The sequence below is a fragment of the Sapajus apella genome, unplaced genomic scaffold, assembly GCF_009761245.1.
Source record: "Sapajus apella isolate SASKATOON/1434 unplaced genomic scaffold, GSC_monkey_1.0 scaffold81, whole genome shotgun sequence".
Lineage (NCBI taxonomy): Eukaryota > Metazoa > Chordata > Mammalia > Primates > Cebidae > Sapajus > Sapajus apella.
This window is the reverse complement of record NW_022437021.1, coordinates 1,983,564-1,997,572: the sequence shown is the minus strand read 5'-3', so window position 1 is coordinate 1,997,572 and position 14,009 is coordinate 1,983,564. Positions and strand designations below refer to the sequence as shown.

Below are 14,009 nucleotides of genomic sequence, written 5' to 3'. Positions count from 1 at the left end.
TATTTTGATAGCATGGATTTTATTTACATGATCCTCTTCTATTTCATTTTAAACCTTTTCAGTATGGAGAGGACTCATTAAGGAATAGTTTCACCATCTCAAATGATTCAAAGCTGAACACTACAATGACCATATCAGATGGACTGTTACTTATTGATTAGAAACTTAGATCAGAACTCAGGATCTGGGAGCAGGATATGTCTGGGTAGGGGCAGGGGTTGGCCCTGAGCTACAGAGGGACATGTTTCTCACAGCTGTTACGCATTATGGTCTCCAGGTACCCTTTAGATGAGGCTAACTTTACAACCTCAGTCTCCTTGGTGGATGTTAGAACCTCATAAAATTATTTCATTTGATTTAGGTAAATACAAGTCTGCAACTCTTCCTCTGGTTGCAGCTAACTTTCTTCAATTAACTTCCTTTACTCCTGCCTTGAATTCTGTATTCCTTTTATACTTTATCTGTTCTGGCAGTTTCTGAACTCTTAATATTTTGAAGACATCCAATTAGATGCTGAATGCTTCACACACCTGTATTCAAAGTTAAAATAACAACAAAGATCACCTTGGAATGTTTAGCTAGCAATTTAATTTTGGGGTACCAGCCCCAGAATAAACTGGATTCAAGATATATTTAAATGAGTTCATTACTTGAAAGAGATATCACATAAACCATGTAAATGCCAGGAAATAGCTACCCCCAAAATGGCATCTTTGGATTATGAAAACTGAATTTGAATCCACTCTTTCTCCCAGTTCCTAGGAATGACTGGTGATTCTGTTTTTTCCAAAAATGATAGCAGCCACTAAATTAGAGCTTAAAAAGGTGAGGAAATATAGGATATATGCCTATTTTCATCCTTTGGAAAAATTATTTTCAGATTCATCAAGAGTTCATTTCTACCAATCTCGATTTTGGGGAGAAAGGAAGGTGAAAAAGAAAGAAAAGGAAGGAGGGAGGAGAAGAAGAAAGGAAGGAAGCAAATAAGAAGGGAAAGAAGGATTTTGTGTTGTTCCTAATGGATTTCACCACCAAGTGGAATAGACTGTAAGAGTGGTCAGCACAGAATAACTGCTGCCAAATCCTTTCTGCTTCTATTGTGGGCCCAAGAGTTCAATTTATTCAGAAGGAAATTGACGTTTATTTTAGAAAGCATGTCTGCTAAGCCAATAGGTCCGTAATTTTAAAGTAAAAATTTCCTTTTTTAAATGAATATTCTCTAGGTCCAAGAAATCAAAGCATACCACTCACTGTTCAGTTCTTTAAGAATACTAGCAAGTATCCAGGGGTTATATCCATTCATGGAGTTTTAAAATCACAGATACACACAGAGAATTAAGAGATACAGGATATAGCTTCAGCAGGGGCACAGCCAAGCCTCACGGGGAACTGAAAAATATTCTTTAAAATATCCCTGAATCTGGTAGGTTGCCACTGTAGAGACGTAGGTGTCTCCTCAGAATTGGCCTCTCATTACATTCTGCTTGACCCTTCCTCCTTCCTATTAACCTGATGTGCAAAGCTGGGGAAAGAAAGCCTGTGGGTATCACCAGAGGCCCAGCTTCCATGATCTCCTTTGCTGCATCATGTAAGAACTACATGGTCTCAAGACCCTCCTCAGTGCTGGATACAAAGGTCCATGTGGAATTATTAGTCTTGAATATTTTTCTGACAGTGAAAATGTTGTGAATGAGTTTAATTAGATGTGACCTTCAGATTTTTGTTTTCAAATGTTACTTGGACAGGATTTGGAATACTGAAAGTTCTTTTCAAATAAAGCAATAGAATGACTATAAGTAGAAAACAATTCTTATTTTCTCCCTATTTTTTTAAAAAAAGGTACTAGTGATTGTTCTAAAAGCATTGTTACAAAGGCTATTCACTGGGAGTAGGACAAGATTGTCATGCTGTCATTAACCATGGCCTATTTCTAAACTTTAAAACATTCATATATTTAAGCACTACTATACTTTATTACAATTGTGAATAAAACTTTTTTAAAAATTCCTTTGATTCAGTAATCTATAACCAGAAAGGATAATGATAATCAGGTCTACTTTTTCCTCAGAGATGTCCAGTTATAAGAGTGTGGGACTGCAGAGAAAATATTTTTATGTTTCTGCATAGCTAGAATTTTCTAGGCATTTTTACTAGAATGTAGAACCTAAGCTAAAAAACAAACCTCAGAAATTAAATTAAGAAGCTAAGAGTGGTAGTTCACACCTCTTATCACAGCACTTTGGGAGTCCAAGGCAGGAGTTCAAGAGCAGCCTGGGAAACATAGTGAAACCCCTATGTGTACAAAAAAATAAAAAAGTTAGGCACAGTGGCACACGCCTATAGTCCTAGCTACTCTGGAAGTGGAGGTGTGATGATTGCTTGAGTCTAGGAGGTCGAGGCTACAGGGAGCCATAATTGCGCAACTACACTCCAGCCTGGGCAACAGAGCAGAACCCTATCTCAAACAAACAAACAAACAAAAACAGAAGTTGAATTGTGAGTGCATAGTGAGAACTCCAGAGAGATTTGCCTCTGCAGAGGTAACGTGCTTAGATTTTAAGGAGGCTAACTGGAAGAGGGGGACGAAACCAGCTCCATGGAGACATTCCTAGAGTTGTAAATCAGGAGCCACTAGTCATATCTTTCCTTAGAGACACATGTTTACGTCCCAGAGGGTCAGTGCCCAAGATCCTTCTCAAGTTGAATTCTCTCTACCCTCCCCAGAGGCTGCAGAGGGGACAGCTGTCTCTCTCCAGATTTGTATTTTTGGAGTATATTTTGGAGTTTTGGTCACCTAGAGTGTAGACCATGTATACAATGACCTCTGGTTCACTTGGCATGCTGATCTCAATATTTTATCAGAATCTCACTGACTTCTTCATTCTCTTTATCAGTCTTATAATCCCTTTACATTTTTATCTTGCTTTACAGTCTACAAGATGCTTTTTACATTTATTGTCCCATTTGATTCTCACAATAATATTTGGAAATGGAATTGTTAGGTGTTACATTATTTCTGTAAACTGGAAATATATTTCAAAATTTATTTGAAATGAGATGTAAGAAGACTGAAACTCAGTATTCATGTGATGGGACAGAAGTTGTCTGGCTATGGTATTCAGGTACTTTTAATTAAAAGGGAATCTTTATGTTGTCCCTGATATCAGCAGCTATCAAATAGCAAGGCTGAACTCTTCCAAGATGTACATAAACCACTGCCCTTTTCTACTTTGGTTTCTAGTAATTTTTTTTTCTCTTAACCAAAAGATAATTACAAATATGAAAGAGTTTACATTAAGACGAAAAAAATCTGTTTTCAGACTGTTCCTCAAATGCCTTTGAATCCTTTAAATGTTAAATAATAAACAGACTTTTGAGTTTTTGAAGCACTTTCACACATATTATCTCATTTAAACAAACACATATGAGATACATAAAAATATCGACCTTTTACAGATGGAGAACTAAAGGCCAAGAGAAGGCCTGAGGCCATGTACTCAGGGTGATAAACTCTCCAAGTGGGAGATCAGGACTTCAAATCTCCTGCCCCTCCTGTGAAAAGGCACTACGATTCTGGTGAAAACCCAATAAACTATGTGTTTTACCTAAAGTATTATGAACCCTGAAATTTCAAAATTATTTAAATATATTATTTTCTTAAGTCTCAGGCCCTTGGGAACACAAGTCCAGAGGAAAACAGGAAAGAATGCTGGTTATGAACTAATGTCAGTAGCAGTGAGGCATGTCACCCAGATAAAGGGAGTGCTGTGATGATTAAGCTAATAGCAGTTCGTAAAAGACTGTGCTCCTCCCTGATTGTAATTCATCCACATACACTTATTGGGCGCATTTTTTAAAAATTTACCATGGCAAGAGCAATACAAAACTGTTGATCATTGTCAACAGAATCAATTTAGAGACAAAAAGATAACTGTTAAAATTAGTGTTATAGTCAAAAGTGAAAATTTTTATTCTGTTGAGTAGAACAATTCTCAAATCATTACTTCAAACTTTATTCAGAGTCCTCTGGTTGAATAAGTCTTTTATCTGTACTTTATCTAACACACCCATTCTTCTCACAAAACAGGGTCTTCAGAGGCAGACTGGAAAACTGGACACCCAAGCCACGTTCAGCAGCTCAGACCTCCACTCGTTCCCCTTGCATGCCTTTCTCATGGTTTAATGACAGCCGGAAAGGATCCTATTCCTTCAGGAACCTGCCTGCACCTGCAAGTTCCCTTCAGCCTTCTCCTGAGACTCTAATTTCAGATAAAAAGGGGTCCAAGGTAGAAAACACATGGATTACAAAAGCAAACAAGAGAAACCCAAATCCCTCCTCTTCTTCAATCTTTGGAAGGCATTCTCAACTTATGTCTGTAGTCTGGATCCAAGAAACCAATGTAATAACACTGCAATAAACAATGCATGGTATTTCTTATGTAGGAAAAAAAAAGCCTCATTTAACCATCACCTTCTTTAATACTGTTTCATTCTAGATTGTACATTACTCTTTGATTTGCCTGTCTTTTCATATATTGCTATTTAATCTCAGTTTGACAGTTAAGCCATGCTGGGAAAGATGCATTTGAATCATAGAACAGAGTAATAGATTTGTTTACCCAGTATTCTACTTTAAATTACATTACTAAGCTATTTCATCGTGCTTCTCGAAATTTACTGAAAAGCAAATAAATTTGGGACTGAATATGTGTTCAGTACATCTAAGTGAAACTCTAAAACAAACCAATGCTGACATAGCACCCTTATTTCTTCTTTTAGTATCCAACTTCTATGTTGAATAACTGCTGTATAATTCTATCACCAAAGTTCTTTAACCTAATTAGGAAATATATGCATGGGTGTCACTTGTTTTAAATGCATGATGGTTATTTCCAGCATGACACTGCAAATCTTATCTAACATTTTATTGAAACACATATGGTGGCTAACTTTCACATGTTGTTTGGTCTCCTTTTATCTGTGTTCACTTTTCTTTCTCAAACAGAAACGTGGTTAATGTTACTTGAATTTAATTCTTTTCAGTTTCAATTAAATCTTTTCAACAGCTCAAAGGGTTTTGACTGGGATACCAAATGGTAATGTTCATGTTAAATGTCCTGCTGCTTAAATGTTCTGCTGGCCTACCTCTGTGTGCTCTAACTTAGACTTCTTTTCCGAAGTTTTAGCAAACTTTGGAGTTTGTTTGGTACTGAAGTCTCCAGCTTCAGGCATGGTATTTATTTTTGATAACCAACTAAATCCAGTATAAGGGAACCTAGTGGAAAACTAACAGTCCAATTCCTAAGGAAATGAAATAGAAACAAGATGGTGTTGGTCAAGTGCTTAGAGTTCCTGGGAATCCAGCCATTTTAGAATTACTAGCAAAAGAAGCTTTGACAGTAGCACATCACTTTGGTCTTGAAACATTTTCAATATTGGATCTGAGACATCTAAATGCTATTTGAAGAATTCTGCCATTATCTTGCACTGTAGAAGCTCCAGATTTGGTTAAAAATGTTTTTTACAAGTACAGCTATATAGTCATTGTTAAGTTGTTTGATTTTTATATCCACCAAACATTTTAATGAAGTTCTAGGGAAGTTTTATTTACACACTCCCACCTTCCCCTCCCCCAGGTGATTATTTAGTAACCTGTGTCTGTGCTGTGTGGCAGCCTTTTTGATACTCTGCTGGTGCTGTGAGAGAGTTGTATTTCAGCATGTAACTACTAGTGTATTGTCAGACTCTGACCTCCCCCAGAACTCATCATCTTGAAGGGTACATCCAGGAGAGGATCTGCCATTTCTCATAGTATTTATCACGGCCAACAACAAGCGATCCTTCCCAGGGGGTGCTCTAGCTACCTTTCTAATATGAATTGCCATCTGTTCCTAATAACTCAGCCTCTCCACACCATCTTGTATTTTTACTTACACTGTTACTCATCACGATTAGGGTCAAAAAAGATAGGCTTATTAATATTACTCTTCTGAGCAGTTGCAGAGGATAATGAATTCTGTACCCTTGAAGAGAGATTGAAGAATTATTTCTCTACAACACCTATCCTTTCATCACATGGAGAAAGCACCAGAATTCCTGACTTCCCTCAAACGCACAAGGTGCAGCATTCTCAACTGCTGCCCCATTGAAGGTCATCACCAAATCAAACATGAGTTTCTGCTAAGATTGTTTAAAAGAGCCTTTTTAGAGCTTGCAAACACACCTACCTACTTCTTGCTCACTCACGGCACTCATTTAACACTGAGCTTCATTTATTTTTACAGAATTTTACCTTCAATGATGACTTCAGTCCCAGCAGTACCAGTTCGGCAGACCTCAGCGGCTTAGGAGCAGAACCTAAAACACCGGGGATCTCTCAGTCCTTAGCACTGTCATCAGATGAGGTACTTTAATGGCACTGTGACAGAACTGCTTTGTCAAATCTGACATTTTACCCATGAACCATCACCAGGAAAATGTTTTTAGGGTAGATCTTGCATAGAAATCATCAGGACCGTAGTTTATATTTAATATGAAGTCTTCATGATTTCTCTCCCTCTCTTTCTCAACACAAAAGCAAAGTCTTATCCTTAAGCTTTCCAGGGGGTTAAGCTTTTATGTGTATATGTAAACACACATGATGAGGAGGCTGGGAACTGTAGGGTAAACATGGAACTTTAGAAATCACATAGAAGTTCACAAATTACTCATTCTTTTTTTTCTTGCATCCTCCCACAACCACCCTCACCCAAAGATTCTGATACTGCCTCTGATTAGACTGTTCTGATTAGGGTGAGGTCTCTGAGAATCATTGCAGTAGACATGGACAGTTTTGATAAAGAAGGAAAATAGGCTGAGAACCATTTATTTAAAAGCACAGGTCAAAATTAGTATTGCTACAAATTATCGGGAGATAAACGTGTACAAGAGAGTCAGGAAATGAGGTTAGTGATTAACTTAGTTCCTCAAAAAATGGGGGAGGACAGAAGGCATTATGAATAAATATATTTTTGCTCTAAGTATTTGTTCTTACTATTTCTTTCTAACATGATTTTTGATTCATAAAACTTTTTTTTTTCTCATAAGCTTTTCTGCCCATATTCTTCAAGCTTGGTGCAATTTTCATTTTATTAAAATTGTGTACTATATATGCTGTGTCTCCAGTTTCTGTAACATGTTTCTTCTTGATTCTTTTATCGCTCCCTCACTCAGAGCCTGGATATGATAGATGACGAGGTGAGCTATCAGTGGGCTGTGTGTGGTGGCTTATGTGCTATTGTTTGAACATGCTTTTTCTCTCTTTGGAGATGATTGAAAAATCAGACAATACAAGAACACCTTCCTCTTTAGTGAAGGGTTACCTTGTGTTAAATAGTTTTACTCTCCGCCCTTATCATATCTTAGTTTAAAAGATGTTTTTAAGTTAAGAGGATCTCTGCATTGCACCTCCAGAGTTCCTTGATTTATCTCCCATCACCATTACATCAACATGGTCCATTCTTTTTCCTCTCCTTTGCCTTCATCTTGGCTTACCCTGTCCCTTCTGTGTTCCCTGTGTGGGTCACCAAGGTGACTCCTTTCCTCCAAGACATCATCACCTTCATCTACGCTCAGCTTAGTGGGTCTAGAAACCAACCTGTCCCTTTGCACTATTAAAAGGAATATTCTGCAGTGGACAGAGCCAGAAATCTGGAATAAACTCGTAACGATTGAGCTCTGCCACTTACTGTGTGATCTTGGACAGAGCACATAGACTTCCTGAGCCCCAGTTTTGTCTTTTTTTTTTTTTTTTTTGAAACAAGTCTCACTCTGTTACCCAGGCTGGAGTACAGTGGCACAATCTTGGTTCACTGCAACCTCCGCCTCCCAGATTCAAGCCTCAGCCTCCTGAATAACTGGGATTACAGGCATGCACCACCACACCCAGCTAATTTTTGTATTTTTAGCAGAGACAGGGTTTTGACATGTTGGCCAGGCTGGTCTCAAACTCCTGGCCTCAAGCAATCCACCCACCTCAGCCTCCCAAAGTGCTGGGATTACAGATGTGAGCCATCATGTCCAGCCATTTCCTCATTTCTTAAAAGCAGTTAAGGATATTATCTGCCCTATCTTCCTCACATTTTGCTTGCTGATCAAATGAAATGGTGGTTGTGAAACTTTCCCTAAGAAGGCTTGAGAGCTTAATGCTCTCCTCTCCCAAGTGAAAGATACTTCAGTGTTTTTACAAAACTCGAATGTGTTATTAGAGGATAAGTGATGCATTACATGCAGATATTTATGAAATACTTATTTTCTACATCTTATAATCTGTCCAGACTGTTTTGATGTAAAAGTTTGCAACATAGTGTATTTTCTTCAATGTTAAACTTCCTACATTAATAATGGTGCTTTTTTATTTGGGGGAATTTCTAAACTTTCAAATACATAAAAACATATAGGGTAATAAGTATATTTTTAATACCACTAGAACCATTAGCTTATCACATTTTGGTTTAAACATAAACGTGGCTCTCATAGGTTAAGAAATTCCCTTTGATAGCATAATATGAGCCATAGTATCTTGGTCTTTTAACAACACTATGTAACATTCCTGTCTCAGATCCTTGATGATGGACAGTCTCCCAAACACAGTCAGTGTCAGAATCGTGCCGTTCAGGAGTGGAGTGTGCAGCAGGTTTCTCACTGGTTAATGAGCCTAAATTTGGAGCAGTATGTATCTGAATTCAGTGCCCAAAACATCACTGGAGAGCAGCTCCTGCAGTTGGATGGAAATAAACTTAAGGTAAAGAATTATACGTCTGTGTTAGGTTACCAGGTATAATTTGTATTACTCATAGCATCTAAAATGTTTTCATTAGATAAGAGCATTCTGCATATCTGAGAGGTAATTCTCATCAACATTCAGCAGAAAGGATGTTGAATTCTTTCTGAGTAGTAAATGAAGTTTCAGAAAGTCCATTAGGGGTTCTAAATCAAGTGGTAGGCTGCTGATTAAGAGAGTGAGGGACCCACTCCATTGCTTCCACCTGGTAACACATGGTCCATGTATTAACTCTCCTTACTTCTGATGCAGTATGAGTTTTAATAATGGCCACTGTGTACTTATTCATCACATTAGAATTAAGACCCAGATCCATGAATCTTCTTTTCCTTACTCATTTCTCCTTCACCTCCACTCTTCCGTACACACCACTCTCAAATGGGATGACATTCTCCCCAGAAGTTTTTTCCCCAAATATGTACACACATCTTCCCTCCCCTCCATGGCACTTTCATTTCCACTTGTCCAGTCCATCTCTCTTAGACACCAAGGTGGCATCCATCCCTTTGGGAAAGGGAAAAAGGAGCTTACAGCCTGCTCTATGCACCCCCAAGCCCTACCCCGGCTTCAGCCCCCTGCTAGGCTGACCGTCAGATGAGTATCTCTTGACAGTCTTGAAAAGGTTAGAGATCAATCAATAGCTTGTGAATATGAAGGCCCCATTGACAAGGCTGTCCCTGTTGGGGAGAGAGATAGATGCATCCCGCTGTTGATTCTGAAGGTCACAAAACATTTAAAGTACATAAGCAACTCCCCTTATTCTGAATTCTAAGTTCATCGAGCAACCTCCTCATTATAATCAAGCTTCCTTTATAAGTCTGCCTACAGGGAAAGAATGGCTAGTCATGCTGACATGAACATTCTGGCCCCAAAGACATTTTTGGTTCTCATTGTAATGAAAACATTGGCAGAAAGGAAGCCATTTCAATTCTCTTTGCCCTTCTTGGAGCCCTCTGTGACAGCAGGTGCTCACTCCTCCACTTTGAAAATATTGATGAGTTTAGCGATACCTTTACCTATAAATGTCTACAGCCCAAAGGTTGGAGAAGTAGAATTGTGCACTTTTTCCATTCATTCACTCGTGAATTACTAATTTGGATAGGCTTTAGGGTGTACTTTGCAAGGGCCATCAAAGAAGAAATAAAGTGTAGCCTCCAGTATGTAGATTTTTAGAAAATAATTGTAACTAGCCCTTCCTCTGTTCTTACCTCTTCTATGTTTGAATTAGTTTATAAGCGTGAACATATTGTATATTAACATCATCAGAGGGGTCACTGGTTTTCAAATTCAGTTTGTATGTGCATTTTCTTCCTAGGCTCTTGGAATGACAGCATCCCAGGACCGAGCAGTGGTCAAAAAGAAACTCAAGGAAATGAAGATGTCTCTAGAGAAGGCTCGAAAGGCCCAAGAGAAAATGGAAAAACAAAGGGAAAAGCTAAGGAGAAAGGAACAGGAGCAAATGCAGAGGAAGTCCAAAAAGACAGAAAAGATGACGTCAACTGCAGCCGAGGGTGCTGGTGAGCAGTAACACATACCTTCTTACAGATGATGGAGATGCTCCAAGAGAAGTCCCCTGAAACTAAATGATAGGGGTAATGCGGCTGTAAGACCCATGTGTTGAATAACTGCATTTTCTGCAGTAGAATGCATTCTTAATTTTAACTACTAAAATAATCCTAAGCCACCTTTGGTTTATTAACAAACCAGAGATCTCATTTAAGTAGCTGTGTTTTACTCTTCTCTAGCTTACCAACATCTCGTGTTGTGTTGGGTGTGTTTTGTCACTTGGAGAACTAGTGTGACCCCACCCAACAAGAGCATGACACACCTTGGTGTTGTTAATGGAGCACCGTGAATTTTGAGTATGGGATCCTGAAATGGCAATTGCACATGTCTGCATGGCAGAGAGCAGCCTGCTATGAGATCTCGGACCAGTACTTATTTCTAGGGCTGCAAAACCTACTCCAATGTGTGAGAAAAGTTCCTTCTTAGAAATTCTGAGTCTGGACAGTAAGACCACCCCACTATGGAAACATGGGTGCTCTGCTATGTAGTTACCTACTAAGGGAAAAGGCAAGCAAGCCATTCTGCTTGCTAGACATCAAAAAGAAAGAAAAGAATTATAGCTATTTGTCAACCACTGAAAAAAGCAAAAGCCTTAAGAATGTGGACTGGGTATTCTTGAGGTTCTGAGGGTAACATTTATCCTCCAGATATAGCTGAACAAGAAAGAAAAAATCAGACATGAATGCAGCCATGGGATATTGGGATCTGTTGACCTTGCTACTGCTGTGTGTTCAGTATTTCAGCAACACTGGCAAACACAGCACAGTTCCTCTTCCCCCACCCACCCCAAGAAATTGAACAGGAAATTGATTTCTAAGGAAACCACCATTTTCAGGTTTCGTCTTCTGGGGAACATTCTGGCTGGTCTTCAGCCTGCCTATGACACAATCAGGAACTGGTCACATATTTTCTACTCAAGATTTCCCAGGTGGGCTCAGTTAGTGTTTTAACAAATGTACTTTTAAGAAAAATAGAAATACCAGTTAGAAGAAATTTAAATTTGAGTAACATTCAACCAGAGAACCAATTTTTTTGAGTACAAAGAATGTTCCTGTAAAGAAGGAAAAATCTCTCTAAAATGCTGTCCGTTAACATTTTGGATTTTGAATGGTTTTTCTGAGCCATTCCTTTCCATACCTCAAAGATTTCCAGTTCTACAGAAAAAGTTTAAGGCAGTGCATGAGATACACTTTAGTAGTGGAGAAACTTATACTAATTTTAAACCAGTATTAAGGATTTCAGTATTTCACCAAACTAAGTCAAGTGCAGACTGGGGCAGAAGAAGGAGAAAAACTCATTTTGAGAAATTTCATATGATGAGGCTTTATGGTTTTTTGTTTTTTATGCTCATGTATCTGGTTCTCTGCTGCATTGACTCTAAAAATGAGGTTATCCACTTTCTAAGGGGCAAGTTTCAGAATAAGACTGGAGGCCACATGAATTCTTGGACAAGTATTTTACTTCCTTTACTTATGAGGATCTCTGCTTTGTTCCCAGCATCGTCATATCTTCCACTAGAAGCATTCTATATGCAGAAGTTGGGTAAGAGCTTTGAGCATAACAGATTAAGGGAACTCCCTTCTAGCCCCATCTTGTATTTTAATAACATTGTGATATTTTTTGTTGTTAAAAAAAATTTTTTTGACTTATTTGAAACTCTGAATTCAGGAATTATTTAGACATTTTTAATTCTGTTCTTCCCCCAAAGATTGTTTCCTTTTCATTGCCAGAGTATTGTCTGTTATGCTTCAGCTCTTTTTTCATTAGGTACAGACCATTCATCCTCAGAAGCGTTGACATAAAGTAATATTGTGTTTTACAGTTATCATAGTCATCATTATGTTTTTCCGTCTATCATCTTCATTTGGGGTATGATAATGAAACTGCCATACTGGATACTCTTTAATATCTTGAGATGTCTGTTACTTTGTTATTTACTAACATCATGAAAAATAAGCAGCCACTATTAATGAGTGGTAAAATTTGGCAAAACTTTTCTAATACTAAAACACTAAATTAGTAAAAAATCTGGTAATACTAGTACTTTCTATTATAAATTTTTGCCAATCTTTGGGGAAAGAAGTGACCTGGATCACACTGGAAGTTTCACTGTATTCAAGAGTAGAAATAGAAGGATGATTATCTTAAGTTATGTTTACACTCTGGTGATATTTGAAAATGGATGTATATACTGGAAATGTCTGTTAAGTGTCTGTCTCTATGCCTAATTTATGATCTATTCTATTGCATTTTCTTAAATGTCTTAGAAGTATTCTTTATAATTTTGTACATTGAATGTGTAGATAAATGTCCAACTGACAATATTATAAATCAAATTCTTAGTTCTTAAATCATTTAGTATTATAACTATTTTGATTTTTTAAGTTAAATTATAGTAATTTTAGGCCTAAATGAGTTATTTTAACATTACTACTTAGATGAAATTGTAAGTCACTTGGTTTGATTATCCCACAAAGCATAAGATGTAAACTGATTGATTGATATTATGGTACAAAAACGAAGTGAAAGGCCTCAGATCTTGTATTTTGTTTTCTATTTCTTTTATTGACTGTAGTGCATGATGCCTAATCGAGGCTCCAATGTCTTGCACAATCCTACTTTAATGCTAGTGGTTTTCAGTGTCTTTATGATTTAACACAGAATTGTTACTTCATCAACCTTAACAACTTTGCAGTTTTTTTATTATAAGAAAATGAACAGAAAGGGAATGTCTGGTTGCTATGAAATAGGAAAGGAGAGCTCAGTATGACTCTAACAATAGCCAAAAGTGTTTTGGGGTCTAGGTTATACTTTGTTGGGAAGGAATGTGTGGTGAGATCAAGCTGCAGACAGAAAGCATTGTATGAGCTGTATCTGGGTCAGGGTTTTCCATCAAAAGATGTTAGTTTTGCGACAGATTACTTTAAGACCATCTCCCTTCAAGTAACTCACAGTTTATGTAATACTTAGCTCATTCTTTTTTTCTTTTTTTTCTTTTTGCCTGAATCAGAAATTACTGCAGAGTGTTAAGTTAGGGAAGAAACCTCATTTCATCCATTCTAACACTCCTGATGAAGTGCCCCTTTAGTTTCATGAGAATAAAGCTGTTCTGTGGCTGTCATCCTTTAGCTGGGATTGACATTGATTTCACACCCTCAGCATCACACAAGCTTTTTTAACCCACAGCAGTTCATGATTGCAGTATGATAGGTGCTAAAGCCAAACTCAGCTTTCAACCGGCACAAAATGGGACTGTCTACCTTTTGCTTGTTTGTCATTGGAAACAAAGTGGCAAAAGGGGAAAATGAGGAACCAAATTTACCTTTGCCACTATCTGTGACCCTATAGTCATCTCTAGCCTGAAATCTTAAAATATCTTAGGCCCAGGCTACAAAAATGGTCACAGGTAGTTTGATCTAGCACCTAAGCCATTTGTGCTGAAGACACAATTCTGGGTTCATTGTGCACCAGAATTAACATGTGCTTGAAAATTGCATTTGATGAAAGGGAAATGAAATTTTGTATTTATATGCATACTCTGATTCATGTTTAAGTGTTAAAGGTTATGCACACTAAACTTCAAGATGAAATCCAGTGTTTAACAATAGTGTTCAAGAGGATG

At 37.7% G+C, this 14,009-nt stretch overlaps 1 protein-coding gene across 17 annotated transcripts in view; it reads left to right on the top strand.

Moving 5' to 3' along the window:
- PPP1R9A (protein phosphatase 1 regulatory subunit 9A) overlaps positions 1-13,515 on the top strand; it is a 344,292-nt gene extending 330,777 nt beyond the window's left edge. For 6 of the 17 annotated variants that reach the window (XM_032252907.1, XM_032252911.1, XM_032252905.1 and 3 more), the window contains 5 exons: positions 4,088-4,400; positions 6,285-6,404; positions 7,213-7,236; positions 8,600-8,782; positions 10,137-13,515. In XM_032252907.1, coding sequence (XP_032108798.1) covers positions 4,088-4,400; positions 6,285-6,404; positions 7,213-7,236; positions 8,600-8,782; positions 10,137-10,349 — 853 coding nt within the window. In that variant the 3' untranslated portion in view covers positions 10,350-13,515. Of the gene's footprint in view, positions 1-880; positions 2,023-4,087; positions 4,401-6,284; positions 6,405-7,212; positions 7,237-8,599; positions 8,783-10,136 lie in introns of those variants that run through there. The other 11 variants (XM_032252913.1, XM_032252916.1, XM_032252914.1 and 8 more) reach the window with 8 other exon arrangements.
- Positions 13,516-14,009: the final 494 nt, after the last annotated feature.